Source organism: Hyperoodon ampullatus, assembly GCF_949752795.1.
Source record: "Hyperoodon ampullatus genome assembly, chromosome: X".
In the NCBI taxonomy this organism is placed as follows: domain Eukaryota; kingdom Metazoa; phylum Chordata; class Mammalia; order Artiodactyla; family Ziphiidae; genus Hyperoodon; species Hyperoodon ampullatus.
Window position 1 is genome coordinate 86,715,251 of NC_136913.1, and position 22,033 is coordinate 86,737,283.

Below are 22,033 nucleotides of genomic sequence, written 5' to 3' on the forward strand. Positions count from 1 at the left end.
TCTGTGGGGGCCCCTCCGAATATTAGAAACAGCTGTGTCTGGAAATTCCTTAGCCGGATATGTTACCAAAACCCCTTACAAGAAAAACTTGAGGAGAGGAATATTATCTGTACAACTACATAGTCTGCACACCCTATAAAAGAGCCCACATTTCCCTATTAGGAGAGTGAATGGTTAACATTTATTGTAAAATAAAATTTTAAGACTTACAATTCCCTCAAATTCTAAAAAAGTTGCCGTGAATTTTATGTCTGCCAAAAAAAATCAGAAGGGTATTCAGTAAACCACTCAACTATTTGCTCACTGGAAACGCAGTCTAATTTAACACTGGCCCTCTCCTGTCCTTCACGTTAGTATCATTGGGCCCTCAGCCAAGGCCTAGAGAAGTGGTAAGCTTCATCTTGGTGAATTGGAATCTCTAGTGTCAGATATAGTCAGCCTGACTAAGGGGAACTACAGCTTGCCAAAATCTAGTCTCCCTGTCTGCTCCACCCATCAAATATGCTTAGAAGTCCCAAGGCACAAGCCCAGCAGTCTACAGATCCCAATCAACTATCAATAGCTTAAGTGTAAGTGACTGTAGATGAAGTACAAGCCAAATGTGTTTCCTTTTTAGTTTCAGGAATTCCAGTGCTATTATGGCACCCATAATTCTCATACCTAATGATTCAGACAAGTATCCAGGAGCTAAGTTTTATGGGATGCTCTGCCCATGCTACAATTACAGCATTCAGCATAACACTAATAGGCATCCCAGTCTCGAGTTCCAAGGGCACCACATGCACAGTACTGACAGGATTACACCTCCCATCCCTGGTTAAATATGATGGAAGATGTAGGGGTTCTCATATGCCCTGCTGCTAGTCTGGAGGCCTGTTTCTGCCTCTTCAGACTCCCACAGCTAGTGAACAAAGGAATGCATGTGTATACGTTATAGCCTAGAACTCTCTAGTGGGTCTCTTATTTCCCTAATATCCTAATATTGCATCAAATGTTAATTTATTGAATTTTCCTTCCCTTTCTATTCTTGAACACTTCCCATATGATTCAAACTCAGTGCTCTATCAAATTATCTTTTCTTCTCAAACCAGAGGCTTCCCATCCTATAAAAGAATACTCCATCTCAGAGACACTACTTCGAAGTGAGCTGCTCAGGAAAACAGTTTTTCAATAGCTAGTTGTATCAGGAGTGAATCTAACTGAGTTATCCCTAAATGCAACAGCATCCCAGTGCATTTAAAGGGTAGTGCTTTATTTTCTTCCTTGATCAGGACCATATCCTGACATTCATATCCAGAGGAAAGCCAACTGCCTTGTGTTAACTATCATTGACCCTCCTCCAAGAATGACCTGGAAAATCCAAGGCATGGAAACCTGGCATCTCTTCAGAAAGCCCATACCTTGGGGCTCAGGAATATGTAGGTCCATGTGCCTCTTTATAGGGATAGAACAATTACTAGATCCCAGACTCTATTGAACTGAGCAGAGCCAACTTTGTACATAATCGTGGGTGGAGGGTGGGGATGGAAAAATTGGATAATCCATAATATTTGTATTTGCTATGGGGAAACCACAGTTCCTTTCACAATAATAGTGATCATATATTAAAAGTCTTCAGCATTATTGAGCTAGTCATTATTTAAACAAATCTCAGGAATAAAATTGAGTCCAGATATCAGAACAAATCAGTCCTTTCCAAAGGCAATATTCTTCTGCCTTTGCTTCCAGTGAACATGGAGAGAATCAAACTGAATATAAATGTAGCTACAATTTCACTAGACATTTTCTTTTCACTGTCATATTTCATTTTTGAGGGTTCCTTATTTTGTCCAACATCTTCCATTTCTTTGTTTCCTAGCACCATAACTGGAACATATTTGAGGATGTGTCTTTAGATTTTCCTAACCTTTGCCTAGTTTTCATCCCCTACTGATAAGAAGCTATAAGACAATATAATTAACACCAGCTGTCCCATCTTCACTTCTGACTGTAGGAGCTGAGCAAGCCAACCTCACAGGGTGTGGACTAGAGTGGGTAGAAGAATGTCTGGCTCCAGCCCAGCCATGGTGGGCCTCTCCCAAATTGCAATCCTCCTCTATTAGATAATACCTAAGTTCTTCAATCATGTTTACACAGCTGGAACTGTGCAGACCCTGAAAATCATGCAAAATGCAGACTGCTTAAGACTGCTCCCTGCTTCATTCTAGATTTAATCCTGTTTATCTAAAGAAGAATAAAAGCATGTATTAAATTCCCAGCACTGGGGTAATGGCGACCAGGAAAGAAAACTCTCCTTCCTGCAGCATCCCACAGGTGTGAGGCTTTATGTCTGCTAGTAAGTAAGCAGCAGCCAATACAAGTTCAGTCCAGTAGGAAAAGCAGTAATAACAGGAAACACAACCATTCATGTCAGAAAACAATTCACTGTGTGACTACACTGAAAAACTACTTCTAGTGGAGAGACTGGCACTACCTTAGTGAGGCACAGTTTCTAGCCATTCTGGCCCTTGAGAGTATAGGTGAGTCTGCTCTCCCCTTCACAGAGGCCCCACCCTGAGTTTGTCATGTTCCTGCTGGCCAACACCAAGGAAAACCCTCCACACAGCTCCATCAGCTCCAAAAGTAGAGAACAGATAGAGTGTAAGTTTGGTCCTAGGCATTTGACAACCATTCCTGCTAAGGACCTAAAGTCATAGGGAATGGTGAAGAAAATTTTTAGCATTGCTAATTTTGTGGGTACAGAAAAGCAAAGGCAAACCATGCTGATGCTGCACTGTGTCCAAAGGCAAGCTTCTCTCCAGATAGAATGAGGTGTATGTAAGTCAGATCTACTGGAGCAACTCAAGACTTAATCTGCTCCTTGCCAAAGGGAAGCTTACCACCCTGCAGCACACCTGAAGCCAGCTTCTCTCAGTGAAGTGTGCATTTGAAAAAGGCACCATCTCTCTCTCCCAGAGGCAGTGTAGCATAGAGTGTAGACTGTAGGCTCTGGAGCAAGACTGCCTGGTTCAAGTCCCAGCTCTACCACTTAATAACCCTATCGGGAAATTACTTAAAATTATTCTCTGTGCCTTAGTTTTTTTTCTTCTATCTGTAAAATAGGAATAACCCCACTGACCTCCTGGGGTTGTTGGGATGGTTAAAAGTAAAAATGCATGTAAACCAAGCTAAAGAGTACCTGGCACAAAGGAAGAACTCCATACATGTTTAGGTCAAGAAGCTCTAACTCTTTGGGATAGATGGAGTCCAAGCTGGCCTTATCCTTAGACCATGTAGCCAACTACTGGTGGGATATAAAGGAAGGGATGCTGGGAAAGATCCCATGTTAAAGAGATCACCCTCTTCAGGCTGCCTTGGTGGCCCAAATGCCACCATTAATTATTCCCTTGTATTATCATCACATTAAGATATCAAATGCTATTTGGAAAGAGAGACCAATGAGTTTAGCAGATCCCTTGGAATAATTAGGACCTTGGGGAAATGGAACGTGAAACAGGTAAGTTTATATGTGGGAAGTAGGAAACAAAGCCTGAGAATGCAGGGCCCTGAGTGGTGACAGAAACTAAGAAAACCCAAGGGGAGTATTAGATGCCAGTGTTCCCAAATGGAGGGGAAGGAGAAGACAGATATAGTTGCACAATAGACACAATTTTGCCAAAGGCTAGCCCTTGCATACTCCTTCTGAGAATGTGAGCAATGCTCTTTCCCTCTGCTTTTTTTCCTCCTAGGCACAGAGCTAATTCTGACTCTCTGATGCAGTAGAGCTCATCACTTAAGGGGGAAAAAAAAACACACACGCAGAATGCATTCAAATTTAAAAAATAGACCTCAGAAAGGAAATATTGACAAGATGCCTAATATGCTAAGTATGAGGAATTAAACTGAATGAGGCACTTGGGGCGGGAAAGCAAAAACAGGCTGCACCACACACATTTGGAACGACAGTACTAAACCGACAATACAAAACGCTTTCAGTTGATTAACAGGGAACATAATATGAGAGGGAAGATGGAGTGGAGTGGAGAAGCTGACTTGATATCTTAGATGTAAGGGCAAGCTATGATAAGTGCAATTCCCAACAGTTAACAGTGGAAGTGAGTCATCATAAAATTAAAGGCCAGAGGGGCAGATAATATCAAAGCACCTAGGGAAAAACAGCAATCTCTTTCTAAAATACAGGTGTACATAAAAGTAAAACAAAAAAACCAATGGGCAAGAAGGTTTCTTAGGAATTGAAGTGGAGAATCTGTGAAATGGACAAATGAGAGCCATTTAATTCAGGGACAAAGTATATTTAGGATCTTTCTTACCCTCTGTTTCTCCATCAAAACCACATTAGAGACATTGGCCTAGGTTCTCCTCATAGATGAATCAGTGTCTCAAAAGGCTGAACAACAGAATCACTGGAGATAATGAGGCAAATGGAGCTCTGAAAGACTGCTAAATTCCCCATTTCATGTGAATTAAGACCCCCAAAGATTGAAAGGCACCAAAGGGAACAACTCTGGTCATCAGATTTGGGAGTTCCATCACCAGGAGATGGGCTAGTAGTCCTGCACTAATGAACAGCTAAGACATTGAAAGAAAGAGCTAATCATTCCATTTTGGGAAAGGCAGAGGCAGCTGCCAAAGCATCAGAGAGGGAACAGCTGTGTTCTTCACTTAGGGGAAAGACCTAATTAAGTTGAAAATTGCAAACTATTCAGAAATCGATGATTCCGTAAGGGAGAAGGAAGATGAGAACATGAATTGGGTGTAAAAGGAAAGGAGGACCATTTTCACAAAAATGCACGCACTTGAAAGCAGAGTTAAGCTAAACACATGCAAACAAAAGTCAAATACAAGGAAGAAACTCAGAATGTTTAGTACAAGCTATCTTCACCAATGTTTCACCCTAATTTCACTTGCCACGATGGAAGGATTTTTACAACCCAAAGTCCCATGACTGACTCATATTTCCCATCCTGGCTTAGTCTTTAGAAATACAAAGGAAAGGGGCTTCCCTGGTGGCACAGTGGTTGAGAGTCCGCCTGCCGATGCAGGGGACGCGGGTTCGTGCCCCGGTCCGGGAAGATCCCACATGCCGCGGAGCGGCTGGGCCCTTGAGCCATGGCCGCTGAGCCTGCGCATCCGGAGCCTGTGCTCCGCAACGGGAGAGGCCACAACAGTGAGAGGCCCACGTACTGAAAAAAAAAAAATACAAAGGAAAATTCAGCCAACATGGCTTCTACTTCCCCAATAATCCTTTCATACTAAATGAAAATTGAGGAGTCATAAAGTGTCAGCAATAATGAGCCCTACAAATCATTCCAGTCCAAACTCTTCATTTACAGATGAGGAAACTGGGGCCCAAAATGAGGAAGTAAGTCGCTTAAGATCACAAATGGAGTTAGTAACAGATCCAGGACTTGAATTCAGATGACTGAATCAGGGCTTTTCCCCAAACAACAAAAACCACAATAAAAAGAAAAAAAAATTGAAAACACCTTAATAAATACTGGGAAGTCCTCAAGTCCATTCTCTACGTCTGCATCTTTATTCCTGTCCTGCCCCTAGGTTCATCAGAACCATTTTTTTTTTTTAGATTCCATATATATGTGTTAGCATACGGTATTTGTTTTTCTCTTTCTGACTTACTTCACTCTGTATGACAGATTCTAGTGAAGCATGATCACAGGGTGTTTTAACAATGTGGAAAATATTTTTAGGTCATCTTTGAGAAATGACTATCACTAAAATGCCCATACAGTACCACAAAGAACAAGCCAATCTAGAATGATTGGGTCTCAGCAAGCTTGCAGTCCAATAAGTGAAATAGAATGAAACCATATGATAAAACTTAGGACATTTATCCTAATGAAAACATTTGACCCAAAATAGCCCAGATCAGAGGAAATGATGAGAGGAACAGAAGCTAAAGATTTGAATTTCATCAGGCATTTTTTCAAGCCCCAACATGAGCAAGAAATCATCAAGGTTAGAGGGAAGGAAACTTCAAGAAGACTCAAGCTGTGATTTAATTGAAGTGTTGTGGTCAATGGAATTGCCAGTGAAACGGATTACACAGCAGACCAACTCAAAGAGTAAAATGTAAGAAACAAAGTGAAAGGCCAATATCTATATAGATATACTGTAGATACACCCAGGTACTATCAAACATGCCCCCTGGGCTAGTTAGGCACGACATTTCTTTCCTCCCATCTCATAGTAATGCTTCTGACTCCCTGATCTTTCTGGCTTCACTGCCATATTCTGCTACAATTTCCCTAAGCAACATCTCTTCTAAACTGGAGGAGGTAGCCCTTTCATAACAGGAATGAAAACTTCCTGCCAGCCCAATAGCCTTTGAGATTTCAAATGGAAAAACAGAACAATGCCCTGGAGTCACATAACAAATCCAGGAAACACAAACTCTCTTCTGATCCTTGCCCTGTCTTAGAGTAAATCATTTCACCTCCGGCATCTGTAGAATGGGGTGGATGAGAACTGCCCTGGGGATCAAACATTGGTGGCTGGCATCTGTTGTTTGGTAGTGTTCAGAGCAATGAACTAATCAACATTTGTTCACTAAGGGTCTTCTCTAGTCATAGGAGTGTGCTATGAGCTGTGTGGGAGGAGGGGAAAAGTAATAAAGAAGGCAACTCTACTAAATGAAAAGAAGCCATAAAAATCTCCCATAAAGGAACACTGAACCACTACAATCAAAAAAATTCTTACTCGATGTCATTGAAAATATGTTTTTCATAAAAATATAATGGTGAAAGAGAAGCTATCCCTAGAAGAAAAGAGGATGGAATTAGGCTGAGCTTAAAAGGGGGAGGGTTGGAGAAAGAACTAAATAAGAAACATCAAGGGAAAAAGGTGGGGGAGGGAAGAGGGGGAGGGGGAGGGAAAGACTATAGTAAAGTGAGCAGTTTACAACTGACCCCATAGAAAAAAGGACACCAGATTTGGCTTAGAGTATTAGATTTTAAGAAGAACAGATTGACTGTAAGAGGTGTGACATGGTAACCAAGGAGGAGGAGTCTTAAACATTGTTTAAGGAAAATGAAGACAGTTATCAACTAGGTATAGCCAACTTGCTTAGGAAAAGAGGAATGAACAGACATTCTAAGTTCATTGTGTCCTTAGACTTATTTGGCCTCTAATACTAGGGTGAAAAGCCCCTCCCTTGGTAGAACTTCACTGGTCCTTACTTTTTAACTGTAATTTTTCCTGAAATAGATAAGTGACCTGCTACTTCAGTTTGATTTTCACCCCAAGCTTTATGACATTGCCATTGAGCAGTTTCCAAGAATGGAACGCCAAAGGGAGAAAATTAAGATGAAAGAGCAATTACCCCTCAAAGCAAGCACACCATACCGTCTGTTAACTTGAGTATGGCACTCATTACAGATCCATTGGCAAATGGCTGTGTGCTCAGGAATCTAAAAAGATTGTGCCCAGAACCCAAAATGCAGAATAAAAAGAGCTTGGAAGTTGAAAGGTCCTAACAATTACCAATCCCTCATTTTACATTTTAAAAAAAAATAGGTAAAATGCAAATTAATGTGATATAAACTGTGTATATAGTTGTTGAAGAGGTACCAAGTAAAGGAGAGATCAGTCAAGAATGGCTTCTTATAGGACTTAAATTTTGCCCAAGAGGATTTTAAAGTAAGAAAGAGATATGGATAAGTGAAGAGGGGAAGTAAGCCAAGAAGGAGAATGATTTCATTAGCTTCATCTTACCACCATGATTCTTTGTGCGTCTACTATAAGAAAGGTACTTATCTAAGTTTTTTACGTGCATTATCTCATTTAATCCTTACAATCACCCTATAAGGTAGGTACTACCAATAGCCTCTGTTCTAAAGATGAGAAACCCAAAGACTGGACAGGACAAGTAACTTGCATACAGTTGCACAGCTATGAATTTGTGGAATATAATGAGAACCAAAATCCCCTGACTCTCAGGTCAGTGTTTATCTGCTACACTAGATTGTGCTGATAGTAAAGTGCTCAGGTCAAAAGGTCAAGCAGGAGAAGGGCAGAGAAAAAAAATAGCTGATCACAATTATATTGTACCAAGAAAAAGTATTATACACATATAAATAACACTTTGGTTATTGATCCTAGCAACATTATTGCAACATTGCTCATCAGCCTCTCTATAAATATATGAATTAAGATTTTTTTTTTTTTTTTTTTGCGGTACACGGGCCTCTCACTGTTGTGGCCTCTCCCATTGCGGAGCACAGGCTCCGGATGTGCAGGCTCAGCTGCCATGGCTCATGGGCCCAGCCGCTCCACGGCATGTGGGATCTTCCCGGACCGGGACACGAACCCGTGTCCCCTGCATCGGCAGGCGGACTCTCAACCACTGCGCCACCAGGGAAGCCCATGAATTAAGATTTTGAGAGGTTAGTGACTTACCCAGGGCTCTGTGATGAATAAATAATAGAGTGAAAACTATAATTCTCTTTCCCCTGGGCAACATGGTATTAAATCATTTTAGGGCTATAATGATCTTTTTAGCATTTTGCAGTATCATGTGGATTTGGATTTTTAGAAAGGCAAAAATTATGCCCTTCCAGTTACACTGATCATAGAATGTTATGTTCAAGCTAGGGAAGTTTGGTTTTGTTTTTCAGAATCTGCCTTTTTTAAACACAGTGTGTGTTCCTGTGTTATAAGTCTTTTTTGCATATCCCTAATTCGACACTAGTCTCTGTATGTGTTCTCACTCTCTCCCTCTCTCATTCTTTCTGTCTTTCTCGCTCTCTCCATCTCCATTTATTGGCAAACACAAACATAAGGTCCCTTACAAGCCAAAGTATTTTATGCCACAAAACCACAGCCTGCCAGCTAAATTCAACACACTATAACCAGTGAAGATGAGCTACCTGACTTACCTTAATATAAGACAAGCAGCTCTAAGCAAGGCATGAGGAAAAAGAAAAAGAAAAAGAAAATTCATTTATCTACTGTGTATTTGAGTGGCTCTCTCCTGACATTTGTATAGAGAGGATTTTATAAGGGGCTTTGGCTGAGTTTTCTTCTATCATTAACAAATTCATTTTTTTCATTACAAAAAAGAGGCAGAAATTCAAAGGCACATAAATTCCCATCATTGCTCAGATGACATTGTCCCCATGGACCTGCTGTGAGCTCATTCATATGACAAGGAGATATGACCTTTCAGATAGGAGCTGGGCATTTTTCAGTCCATTGGCAGAAAAAAGAATAGAAATGATCCTTTGCAGGGTGACTTCTAGAGGAGAACTAGAAATGAAAAATGTATCTCCTCATTTATTTTTTAATGAAAGTCTGGGCATGAGGTAGAAACAAACAAACAAACAAAACAAAAGAATCAAAATGATGTCCCATTAGCCATTTAAGAGCAGTGAGGCAAGAGAAGGAGAGCAGGGAAGGATAGAGCCCCTGGGGGTTAGAACACGCACATTTTTGCAGAGGGAAAGCAAAGCAGAGTCAATGCCAACAGAAAAGAACTAGAACTTTGCTTGCCTCACCACAGGTGTTCAAGAATATGTGCATTTTGTAACGTAGATTAACATGGACCTCTCTTTCAAATTCCACAATGAAACCAAGCAGGACACTGTGGGGCTCCTGGGCACAGAAGCCTTTCTATGTCCCCCATTTCTTGTTTGTAGGGAATAGAATCCAGCCTCCATGACCTTCCCTGAGTTTCAAAGGGCAGATTCGAACAGTTGCTAATCAGGGAAGGGAGGGGATGCAGAGACAAAGGAGGAGCAGCCAAGAAACAATAGTGCAGCCTTACTGCAGGGTCCTGGTTCCACCTCAAGGGATGCACAAAACAATATCTTTGAGCTCTGTAAAGAACTAAAACCCCCAACAAATGGAAGATTTTAGCATTCTTCATTCCAGAGAAGATCACAGTTTGAATAATCTAGAGAAACTCATCAGGCGACCACCTGAAACCAGATTAAAGGAGTGCAGGCCCTGCACACACCCTGATCCTCACCAGCAACCCCACTGTTGAACCATTGCTATAAAGCTCCTCACCAAATCCTCCCAGGTTGGGACACACAGTTTTTGAGGTATGAGCCTGCTGTGTCCCCCTTTGCCTGGCAAAGCAACAAAGCTATTCTTTTCTACTTCACCCAAAACTCTGTCTCGAAGAATCTATTTGGCACCTGCGCACAGAGGTCAAGTTTTCAGCATCAATAAGAACCTTTAGTCGACATCCTTTAATTTCTCAAAACAAAGTCTGGGCTAATTCAGAAACATGATGTGATAGTGAAGGCAGGTTTTCAGCATTCAGATATTTTACAGCGAGTAAATCAAATAATTATTGAGCATTCATTTGGACATTGATAGCTCTGGGTGAACTCATGAGGTTGTCATCTTTGGCACTCCTTTTCTGTGCTTCCCCCTACCTGCTGAGACTCAGTCTTCAATAGTCTAGAAACCACCCCCACACACACACCAAATTCCAAACTTAGAAACAATCTAATAGCAGTCATTTACAGCTTAGTGTGAATTTGAATAAATGCATTCCCTCTTCCCATGGGCTGCTTGAAATTTGAGCTATAATTGTAAAATGAAATGCCTGACCCTCTGTTAAAGGTATCATAGATAGCAGCAAGCAGATGAGAGGCTCTGGACAGTGGTGTCCCTGAAATCATGGAAAGTAGATATTTCACTGACTTAATCTCTGTAGTAATAATAGCACTTTTTATTTTTGAGCACTTACTATGTGCCAGGAAATAACACTAAGTGCTTTACCTGGATCATCTCACAACCATCCTGATAAGTAATTTCTATGTTTACTCCTATTTCATAGATGAGAATATTGAGGGTTCCAAAAAATAAGTAATTTGAGTAAGGTTAATAGCTATTAAGAAGCAAAGATAAGCATGGAACTTAGATCTGTCTTATTCCAAAATCTGTAGTCACTATGATGCTATGCTTGCCTTCAGATTTACAGGCAGACTAGTGGTGTCAATCTTGAGGAAAATGGAACAGGGTAGAAGCTGGACTTGCTTATATTAGTTGGAGCCTAAATTGATGGGACACTGTCTGTCTGGAAAACTCTAATGACAATTAGAATTCTCCAGTTTACCTATGAGGATTAGCTAGATAGTCTGTCTGGATTATGCCTCTCCTGTCCCTGCCAACCTTACTTTCAACCACAGATATTTGTATCTTATTTCATTTCTCTCAACTCTTCATTCTAACCTTGTCTACCTTTCTTAATCAGCTAAGATTCTGATTTTGAGTCTCATTTTAAATGGCTGTCACTCCTCTGTTAACTTTTTAAAATTCTACACTTGTCTCCCTCTCAGGGTTGCTGTAATAGAGAAATGATATAACATGAACTCCCTTTCACGATGATTTTGGGGACTTTTCAGGACTTCAAACATTCTATGTTAAGTGGAAAATTAAGATACCAAAGGGGGCTCTAAGTAATGCTGCAGGGAGAATATTAGGTTCTGTGTCTGCATTTCTGGTATAGGTATTTTAATCTCTAAAGGATCCTACATAATTAACATTAGGCTTCTGGAAAAAGTACCACTTTTCTAAATTAAATAAAACAATGTGTAACTTTGCAAATCTCACTTATTTAATAGACAGCCAATTCCTCATCTAAAGGTTCTGTCCCCTAGGATCATGTAAGTTGTTCACTTTAGATAATTTTTCTTTATGACAATGAGAGAGAAATGAGGCAGTTAAAGGTGCTGTAGATGGATAAACAAAAGCACAGGACGAAGACATGAGTCCAACAGGTTTTGAACACTTATCTCTTTCCTCAGTGACACTTATTTCTGGGTGTGGAAACTATCAACGAGGGAGTGGGATGGGGGACAATAGCAGAAAGGAATGCTGCTCCTTCATCTTCATCATGCAAATGTAATCGTTTGAATGTTGGGTAGGCCCAGTTGATAACCTATCATTTTTACTTAAACAGCTCTTTGAATATAGAAGACTTCCCCCCTCCCAACAGTACAATGCTCATTCCTTAGCTCATCATCCTGCAGAAAAGAAGCAAAACACACCTCTAACGCCCTTAGGCAATCAAGAGGAATTTAGCTCAACGCAGAAGGCAGACAGGGAGTCTGGCCGACAGGGTTACAGCCTGGGAATGGGTACCTTCAGACCTTCAACCTATAATGTTGGTAGAAACATCTGCCACCCACTTCAATACCACCGGAATCTGGAGAGCATTATAAATTATACCAACTACAGAAGCAACATTTTCTGGCATTTTAATTGCTGGAACATTAGAGATTAATTAAGCAAACCTTACTTAAATGGCAAGTCAGTCATTTTCCTCCATGAGGGGCACCATACTAATGGAAGCTTTAAAGTAGACTGTGTTTCTTTGAAAACTGGATTTTAAACCAAAGATCCAAAGCAGATAGTTTTATGAGTCTCTAATTAGCATCACAAAGGAAACACCAAAAGGTTAATAAGAGATGGTTAGTTTGGAATGGTGGTTTCCTGGTGCCAGCTCCAGCAGCTCAGTCTGTTTGCAAACTCATTAGCTGCCTAGATTGATTATCAGCTGAATTCAGGGAGTGCTCTCTTGCTGTGTTAGCAGAAGGCTAGTGTGATTCGATACACCTACCCTACAGCTAACTAGGGCCCAACAGTAAGGTAACATTTTCTGCAGTCAAATAAGGCAGGTTTTCTTTGCCTTCAACTTCAGTAGACATCAATTATAAATCTGAAAGTGTTTGGTGAAGCTCTGAGAGGCATAATGAAAACTTCTAAGTTGACAGTTGGCACAAACAAAGGTCTGGCTCCAGGTCTTTAAGATCCAATTTGTGCATCAACACCATATTTCTGAATTCTCATTTTGCCGCTAAGCAAAATCATCCAGTGTAAGAAAACCCAAACTTAATAGAGCACTCACAGATAATCACTCAACTTCTAAAATGTACAGTTTGATGGGCAGTGAGTCAAGCAAAAGAATTTGCACTTTGGGTTTCACTCTGGACTTTGCCATTGATTTGTGTTCTGACGTGAATAAAGTTTTCAAATTCTTGGTGCATCAGTTTTTCTTCCAGAAAAAAAAATGGAACAGATATTTATATGAAGCATGTCTCTGAAATAAAATGGGTCCTTGAATTAAAAGGACTAAATTTTCTAGCTAGTGATGATAATAATAATAATTCCCCCAATTTAAAATAGTTCACATTTGCATATGAATCATGGTTCAGCTTCTGCATCTGACTTACTTTAGTTTATCAACAGTGGGCAACCTGACTCTTACAAGCTGGAGGCATTTTTTTTTTCCAATAAGCTGATTTTTAAATTAAATTAAAATCAAAACCATTCTTTTGGTTCACCTCCCAGATTAGAGCAACTGACAGCCTCATTAATGATTAAAAACAGCAGGTGGTGATGTCTTAGAACAGTTTGACCAGTCTGAGTATCTTGAAACCTCTACCATTCCTCTTTTCCCCCTTTTACACGTATTAAAAAGGAAAGATTCTATTGTTCACACAGGTTGGAAACTCCACAGGGTGAAAGAGGAGGGAAGAAAGCAAGTGGTCAAACATCTATTATTATGCAATCTAAGGACAGAAAGGAGAGACTATATGAGCTTAGAAGTGGCGAAAGGGGCCACACATTGGAAAAATGTATCTCTGGCACTGGATTTGAATTTGCAAACTCATGGCTGGGAAGCTGCCTTGCTGTAATCAACTAAGGTTACCAAGTTTCTCCAGGTGATTATAGTAGTGTTTGTTTACAGATATCTATTAAAAGGGAAGCAGTATAATAGGTTATGCTTTTATTTTAAAGTAGATTACAGTTGCACTCCTGCATGACTTAGAGTCTAGTTACTAAACCACAAATTAGAAAGAATCTAAGGCTTAGCTAACTGGGGTAGGGGGAGATGAATGTGTTTTTTAACTTCTTCCAAACTGAAACTCTCCCCGTTCAACTAAGACGGGAACATAAAGAGTCTCATTTGCCATGAAAATTGATATTATTAAAGATTTAAAAGAACTAACAATAAGATGGTGTTGTCTATTATTTCAGATTTAACAGTTTACAAGTTTGTTGTCTACACCGTTGTGAAGAATAATGGAGTAGAATTATTATTCCTGATAACAAGGAACCCACAAAAGACAAAGTGTCTCTCATGAGGCCACCTCAATGAGACAAAACGTTGAATTAATTCACCCAGAGTTCATTTTATGACAAACTCCTTTGGCCCCTTCTGAATTCAGTGCCTTTCAAATCACCTCTGCTACCTACCAACTCACCTATTCCTCTAACTACAAGAGTAGATCTTTGGGGTGCACGTTTTGGGGTGAAGTCCAGTGTTCACCATAAAACCTAAAATCCCACAACACCCTTCTGACTTTGTCACTTGCACACAAATGTCTAGTCCCAAAGGATTTGCTCCAAAACAACTCTAGAGACTGGTATCTCACTGATAATCTCTTTATGAGAAGTCGTGGGGAACTGCTTTGTATTCTCTCTGCATGACAGAATAACTAGTTGGCAGGGAGGGGGTTCCATTCTGCCCAATTGCAAAAGCATCTGTTTTGTCTACCCACTTTAAGCTGTGTGTAAGTCTCTAAAAAGTAACTTTTCTGATGGCTCTAAAGGCCAGTTCAAACCTTTTCCAATTTGGTGCCTGGTGATTTTTCCATGGCTGAAGTTTTATTGGGGGTAAGCCTTGGGGTAGGAATAGAAATTGAAAAGACTTTCTTGTCAAGCCACATTTCAAAAGTGGATGTGTCAAATTAGCTTTCCTTGGCCGAAAAGGAACAAACAGGCAATGAGCCATCTGGTGAAGACAGAGACCAAAAATACCTGGGGCAAAGACCTGATCCTGGATAACAAAAAGTATCTACAGTAAGAAAGGAAAGCCATCTCACAAGTATTTTGACTACAGTGCAATAAAGGAATAATAAATGATTTTGGTATTCTTGAAATTGCTTTTTAAATTATGACTCAATTCTTCATATTTATTTCATAATAAAAGAGTTAAAGGGAAGATGACAGAAAAAATACTTCATAAATATTTAAACAGAAAGTTCAGATTCATGTTTTCCCATCCTGATGGAGTTACTTATGGTCCTTAACCATCTTATGATAGGACAGAAATAATGTTAAATAGATTGAGAGACCCAAAGAAAATAATGATCTTGATATTTCAATGGACTTTTTGAGTATATGAATCAACCATATGCTCTAGCCCTATACAACAACTTGATTTGCTTCTCATCTGTTGTCCTGTTGGCAGTGTCCCTACTTATCATGGCCTATAGAACTTGCTTCATCATGAAGCAATTGGAAAAAAAATCCACCTAGCAAATCACCCACATAGAGCATAATTTTATCTTGCATACTATATCGAGGCCTGGCTTCCTCTATTCCTCCAAAGGGATCCCATTACACCAAACTGTCTTTTGAAATGCACTTTGCTTTCCAGCTCAAATAATCTTAATTAATTTCTTCACTGATCCTATGCAGTCTATTCCATACTGGACCATTTGTGCTACTGGGTCATAAACTCCTAGAGAATGAAACTGCTAATTGTTCAGTGTGCTCCCTTTATATAGCCTCCATCTTCCAATGCTTTCCGAGTGCTCAGAAATATAAAAATTCTTAGTGTCAACCAGTAAAGAAAGCCCTTGGCATTTACTCTCATGATGAGTAATGAATCCCGTACTACAGGTAATTATTAATAATAATAAATTTTAAAATAGACAATGACTATGAGACGACTAAAAGTTCCAAGTGGATCAGGAAAACATTATTATATTAAGAAAAGGAATAGTGCTTTTATTTCAAAGCAGATGAACAGAGCTGTCCTAAAAGAATTCTCTGACCAAAAGGCCCAGGCTAAAATAATGCTAGTAAGCAACTGCTAAGAGCATGGATGTTTCCATTAGTTAAGGACAACATTTTATTCTAGCGGCTACCTTGCCAATAAAATGTAAATAATGCTTTGGAAGGAGTTCAATTACCTGGTGCAGCAATGTAGTTGAAATAAACAAAAGCATCCACCTGTCACTTCTCTTCCCACCTACCCAGCCATTGCTGAGACTGAGAATGGATAAAGGTCCTGGATGTCAGAATGAAAGGGAGACTGGGTATTGAGTATCACTGAGTACCTCCTAACCAGCAAGGTAACTGGGCATGTCAAAGATTAAACCAACCATCTTACAATGACAGTAACTAAAAGTAAGGAGGAAGTTCAATCTCAGAGTAGATGGATTTAAAAAGAAAATGTTTAACATTGTGACACTGTTCAAATTAGAACATCAAGGAAGAACCTTTCGTGATACTCTTACTAAAAATAAGATCTTGAGTGTAACAGTCTTCTTTTATTGTTTCTTATGCTCTATTGGCACAATATTAATAAGGTTTTTATTAGTCCCAGGCTCTATTCTTATGATGATTTCTAAAATCAGAAAGAATTATTCATTTCATCATTGAGCTGACCTTGGTCACCCCAGTAAAACCCGGATAAGCAAAGCTAAAAAGATAACTTTCACAGTCAATAACAGAAGTAGTTGACACATTCCCAGAGCCAGACATATAGTGGGCACTCAAAAATATTTCTGAATGAATGAATAATATATATCTATGCATGGATTTTTCCTGTCTGGTTAGAATGCTGTATACCTGAGGCAAGATGAAAAAAACCTGCAAGTCATATATATAGAAACAGTGTATACATATACATTACTGTGTTCAAGTAATTAAACATTTTACCTGGTATATTTTCAATAGGCTAAAGACAACTTTAAAAGATTCTATATGAGAAAAACCAGGGGAGAAATAACCACATGAATTGCAAAGCAGTATATCTAGCCTGAAAGATGCTAATTCGGGTCCAGGGGGAGCTAATCAACCTCTTTGTTGAAGGAAAGATAAAACTTTTTGGCAGCAAATGCTATTTTGATAAAATGGAATTTTCAATTACTCTATGAACATCTGGTTCATGCTACCATTTCTGGAGCCCAGCAGCACACTGCTTTGCAATGTCACAAAATATTCTCCACTGAGAACTCCCTATTTTGCTAAGAGATTAATTGAAATGAGTGTTTGGAAATTTAGTGAGGTGAGAGGTGAGTCGGGGGATAGGTAAGAGGATAAGGAAAGGATGTTCAGTCACTGAATCATAATTTCATTAAAAGCCTAGAGGAAATTAAATTACACGTTGTTGGTAGAGTGTTGAAAGTGTAAACATCTTAATACACCTGTGGTTGAAACTAGAATATGCATAGTATGCAGTCTACAGAACATTTTCATGGCTAATTTGCAACAGTGGTTACATTAGACACAGATCAAGTTCTTCAAATCCATGTTTTACACAACAAACATGTTAAATGATATTCAGGTGATGAAACTAGCAAATAAACAAGTTTAGGAACATGCAGAAGAACCTACACTCCCAGAAATAAAGCAATCATTATATTGCATTTTGGTGATTTTAGATGTCAAAATCAGCTATATGTTATCACAAATTTCTGTATGTTGCTTCCATTTGGTATCAATTAGCATGGGAGGGGAAACCAATTCAGTGTTGTAGTGAACTCCAAATTAGGTGCATATTAGAGCAATTAGAGTCATCTTTTCAGATGATGAATTTATAATCAATAATTAAAATCATAAGGTAAAAGATTGAGTGTGATTTGAAACAAATTAGTTGGGCTTGGGACTAGTATGTACGGTTCTAAGACATGAACCTATAAACTCTAATTTCATATCAGGACTACACATTTGAGTATGCATAATGGGATATCCAAGTCATCACAAATGGGCATGCAAAGAAGCAAGGAGACAAAAGCCTCTTAACCCAGCACCATTCAATCCAAAAATAACCCTGACAGGAAGATATTCAAGCCCAGTGAAACCCCCAATTGTGCAACAAACCCATGAGCCTCTGGCATCTCTGACCACCCTACTTTTTGGCTATTCTTCTTAGAGATTGTCTGCAGAAATTGCATAGGGAGAAATGTTTGTCCCTGCCAGAAGGTGGTAATTTTACCAAATAACTCAAATTCAGGGAAGGAAAACAATGGTTAAAAGATTTGAGTGCGACTCCCCAGCTCAGCACCACATCACATCAGGAACCAGATCAGGTGGTAAAATCTGCTGAGTGATAACACTTACTTGTTCTCAAGGCACTCTGAGAGCTATAGAAATATAGCATTGCAAAAAAGTGCCATATGCCAGTAGAAGTACAGGATAAAGAATGTTCGATCACCTTCTTTTCTGGGAAGCCATGACAAGAGCTACAGTATGGCGGACAATCTGAGACATATTAATTCAAAGGCACTGCAGATGATAAATGTAATTCAGTCACCTGGCAACCAGGAAATTCAGCTCAGCCAGTTCATCAACCCACTGACCTGGTTTTAGGCTTGTCGAGAGTGATACCAGGATTGATAATAATCCAGAAAGAAGAGATTCCTGCCATTCCATCATATCTCCACCCTGACCCAGCTCACAGATGTGTTTGGTTGGGGCAATCAAAATGCAATCAGTCAGTGATTGTCTTTCAACCACTGTGCCTTAGGATAAAATGAAAAACATTTATTATATGAATCCAAGTTTGAGAAAATGCTAGAAAACGTTAATTTTTGAATCATTGCTATTGTTTGACATAGCAATATTCAACCCAAGTAAACTGGTGACACCACCTATGTGGCTAGCCTAGAGTTGATTGGGGATACAATTAAGTACCATTATGGAAAGCTCAGTAGTACTGGGATATCATAAGGTAGAGCCAGAGATGTAAACAAGGCCTGAATTCCCTTTGTAACTAAACTTTAATGACTCAACCAAATTGAAAAGAACAAACCCGAGGGTTGGTTCAAGGTTTAGCCACTGCTAGAATAATGGAAAAAATGAAGATACATAGATAAGAATCGAATACTGAGAAACAAAATGTAAAAGTGTTGCCAAAACAGAAGAGCAAAAAATTGTGTGTGTGTGTGTGTGTCTAATCCCCATCTTAAACATAGGAGAGTCTTGGGATAATGCCACACATTTGCTTTAGAATCTCATTATTACAAATCTACAGTATCTATACACAATACATCCCTTTTGTAAGAAACACTCTCTCAGAAAAATTAGCTGCAGTCCACTGGTACTATTTTCCTAGAGACATGTGACAAAAAACTAAAGCAGATGTTGTTCTAGCCAGGCACAAAGTGAGAATCAATTATGACTATTTCTTTTCCTGGAGTCATTTCATTTTAGAGAGCATCTAACTAAAACCCTTTCTGATACAAATGAAAAAGCATTTCTTCGAGACACAAGACTAGTAAATGATACATATCAGTCTGTATCCTGTGACACGCTGCTAATCCTCTGGGAATCAAATAGCCTCTGTTTCAGTTATATAAGTGTTTAATTTTTTTCATCTTTAGTCTTAGTAAGGTTACCCAGAAAGTATATTATCTCTGAGGATGGCACCACTCACCAATGAGAAAAGGCAGCAGTGCACAATCGGTAGTGACATATATATTATAGACTTTGACACTTGGATCTGCTGGGGAGGGGATGGATTAAACAATTTAATAGAATCTACAGTGACTAACTTTTTCTCCATAGAAAACGTTTTATTTTGTGGATCGTACATTTTTCCCCCCTTTGGATTCATTTACAAGACCAAAACAAAAGCATTTAATGATGTTTACAGTGAAATGAAACAGCTGAAGACCAGCACATAATCACCATATTTTGTTTTCTCATCTTTAAGTCTTTTAGCAGTGGGGCTTCCAGCTGAGCTTGCGTCTAGCTTCTCTCAAGACATAGCCAAGCATTCTGAACCTTCACTTAGCCTAAACACTAAGCTGAATTCAGAGTTCTTAATTGAAAAAGACAGGCTTTTTGCCTAGCATGTTTGCATCAGTAAAACATTGAAAATGACATTTGTGCCCAAGTCCATCTGAACATTCTGCCTTAGCTGAACTCTGCTAATGTTTTTATACCCTGGTTTATGCTTGGCTCCTCTTGCTAAAGCATGTGTGGCTGAGTTCCCAAAAATAGACTCTTCTTCATACATGAGGATGCCATTCCTGACATGTGCTATGAGGCATTTTTGACATGCACAGAATGTTACATTAAGTCAGCCATGTTTTCTTACCCTGGTCTCTCCTATGAACAGTGGCATGCATTTTCATGGTAGCTAGAGGGATTTGGCATCACAGCCCCACAGACAAAATGGGAAATTTTGTACTCTCTCCTCGGTAAAGAGTATGCAACCTGTGGTCAGAGAACAGAGTCTCTTTCTGGGTAAAGTTAAACAACTTGCTATGAAATAAAACTCACCCCTTTGGTGTCATAAGTGCTGTGTTCTCTGCAACTCAACTGATCAGTCCAATTCATGTACTAAAGCAAAAAGAGGCATTTATTCCTAGTGAGAAGACATCTGCTAATTCCCTATGTGTGCAGTGCAGTTATGATTGATGTGTATGTATGCAATATGTATAGGTAGTTGGCTTTTTAAATGCCTGAACGTTATATGATCATAGGGGATCCACTCAGGGAGGGTGAAGAAGAGTCTGGACAGGTGTCAGGACATCTCAAAACCCTGTAGGAAAATACACTCATTACAGTAAAGTAATTCAGTGAGCCTCCAAACGTCCTGGGTTCTTTGGAATCTATGGTTGCAACTTACAGCCGATCAGCCCTTACCATGGTCAGGCATCTGAGATCCCATGGAGGTCACACTGGTGTTCAGCACATCATTGACAGCAGTGTCACAATACAGGCTTCTCTGGACATCATGCTCACTGTCGGTCTGGTCACTCTCCTCATGGCCGCTATCCTTCAGGCTGTTGCCCTCTAAGTCCTTGAAGGTGGAGCTGCTGGGTTAAAGAAAGAATGATAATTTATAACTGTGATAGATCTGATTTTTAAAAATCTTTCAGAGCCAGGATGATGTCAGCTCTGTGGTGAGGCCAACAGCAACTGGATTGTCCAACAGGGCAGGAGGAAGAGAAATTTCTGTTTAAAGATCACGGAACTTAACATTGTAGAGAGGTTCCCACTACTGGATGCTGATGCAGCTAATACTTTCATTCACTTATCTTCATTGCATCGCTACGGGCGAGGCGGAAGAAGCTACAACTCTGAAACAACCACCTGCAAAAAAATCATCATTTCAGAAGGTTTTTTTTCTCTTCTTATATAATCAAATTAAAATAATAACAGCTAATGTTTACTGAAGGATTACTGTGCATGAGGCACTGTTCTAAGTGCTTGACATGAGTTAACTATTTTAATAATCACAACTCTATAAGAGACAGGTGCTATTAATATTCACATTTACAGGTGAAAAAAAGAGAGGCATACGGAAGTTAAATAACGTGTCCAAGGTCACACAGCTGGTTAAAATGTAGCGGATCTAAGACCAAACCCAGGCAGTCTAGCTTCAGAGCCTGGACCCTTAAACACTATGTATACTACCTTTCCAAAGGTATCTACTAACCAACAGTGAAAATGAAAGTGGCAGAAATTGAGGTAATGCAATTCAAATAGAAAGGGTTATCAGGATCAGAGAACTCAGGTCAGTTTTAACTGAGAAAGTTTGAGGGACAGAGTCAAAGAAAAAGAGGAGAGGTAGGAGCTAAGAAGAAGAGAGCCTTCGTGCATGGAAAGTAAGACAAATGTGAGAACCAGAGAGCGAACTCTAAGGAAACTGTGAGTGTAGCTATGCTAAGAACATGGCAACTTGCAGCTCAAGACTTTGTGTGTAAATTTTTCTTGCACCTATTAAATCAATCCACCATTCAATGCACTAAGCATACTACCCAAAAACCCCACACCATTTCTCACGAAATAGAGAACAATACATTAGGTACATCCATAGAGGCCCCATCTGCTATTTCTAATACTTTGTATGTCCTGACAGAATCTGCAGCTGTGCTCCACCATGGACCATAAATTATGCATCTGAAATACCTAGTGAATGGGGAATCCATTCCCTAGTCAGTGAGGAAGCTGCAAAGGCATACTCAAGAAAATGTGTTGTTGTCTCAACAAGGGAGAGTGGCACACTTGTGAATTAGGACAAGTCCCAACA

General features: G+C 39.6%; 1 protein-coding gene across 3 annotated transcripts in view; it reads right to left on the reverse strand.

The window, feature by feature from the left end:
* The window catches only part of PCDH19 (protocadherin 19), a gene marked incomplete at both ends in the record, with an annotated part of 106,456 nt that overhangs the window by 20,843 nt on the left and 63,580 nt on the right, over positions 1 to 22,033 (reverse strand). For 2 of the 3 annotated variants that reach the window (XM_079727944.1, XM_079727943.1), the window contains one exon: positions 20,644 to 20,816. In XM_079727944.1, coding sequence (XP_079584070.1) covers positions 20,644 to 20,816 — 173 coding nt within the window. The remainder of the gene's footprint in view (positions 1 to 20,643; positions 20,817 to 22,033) is intronic. The other variant, XM_079727945.1, reaches the window with a different exon arrangement.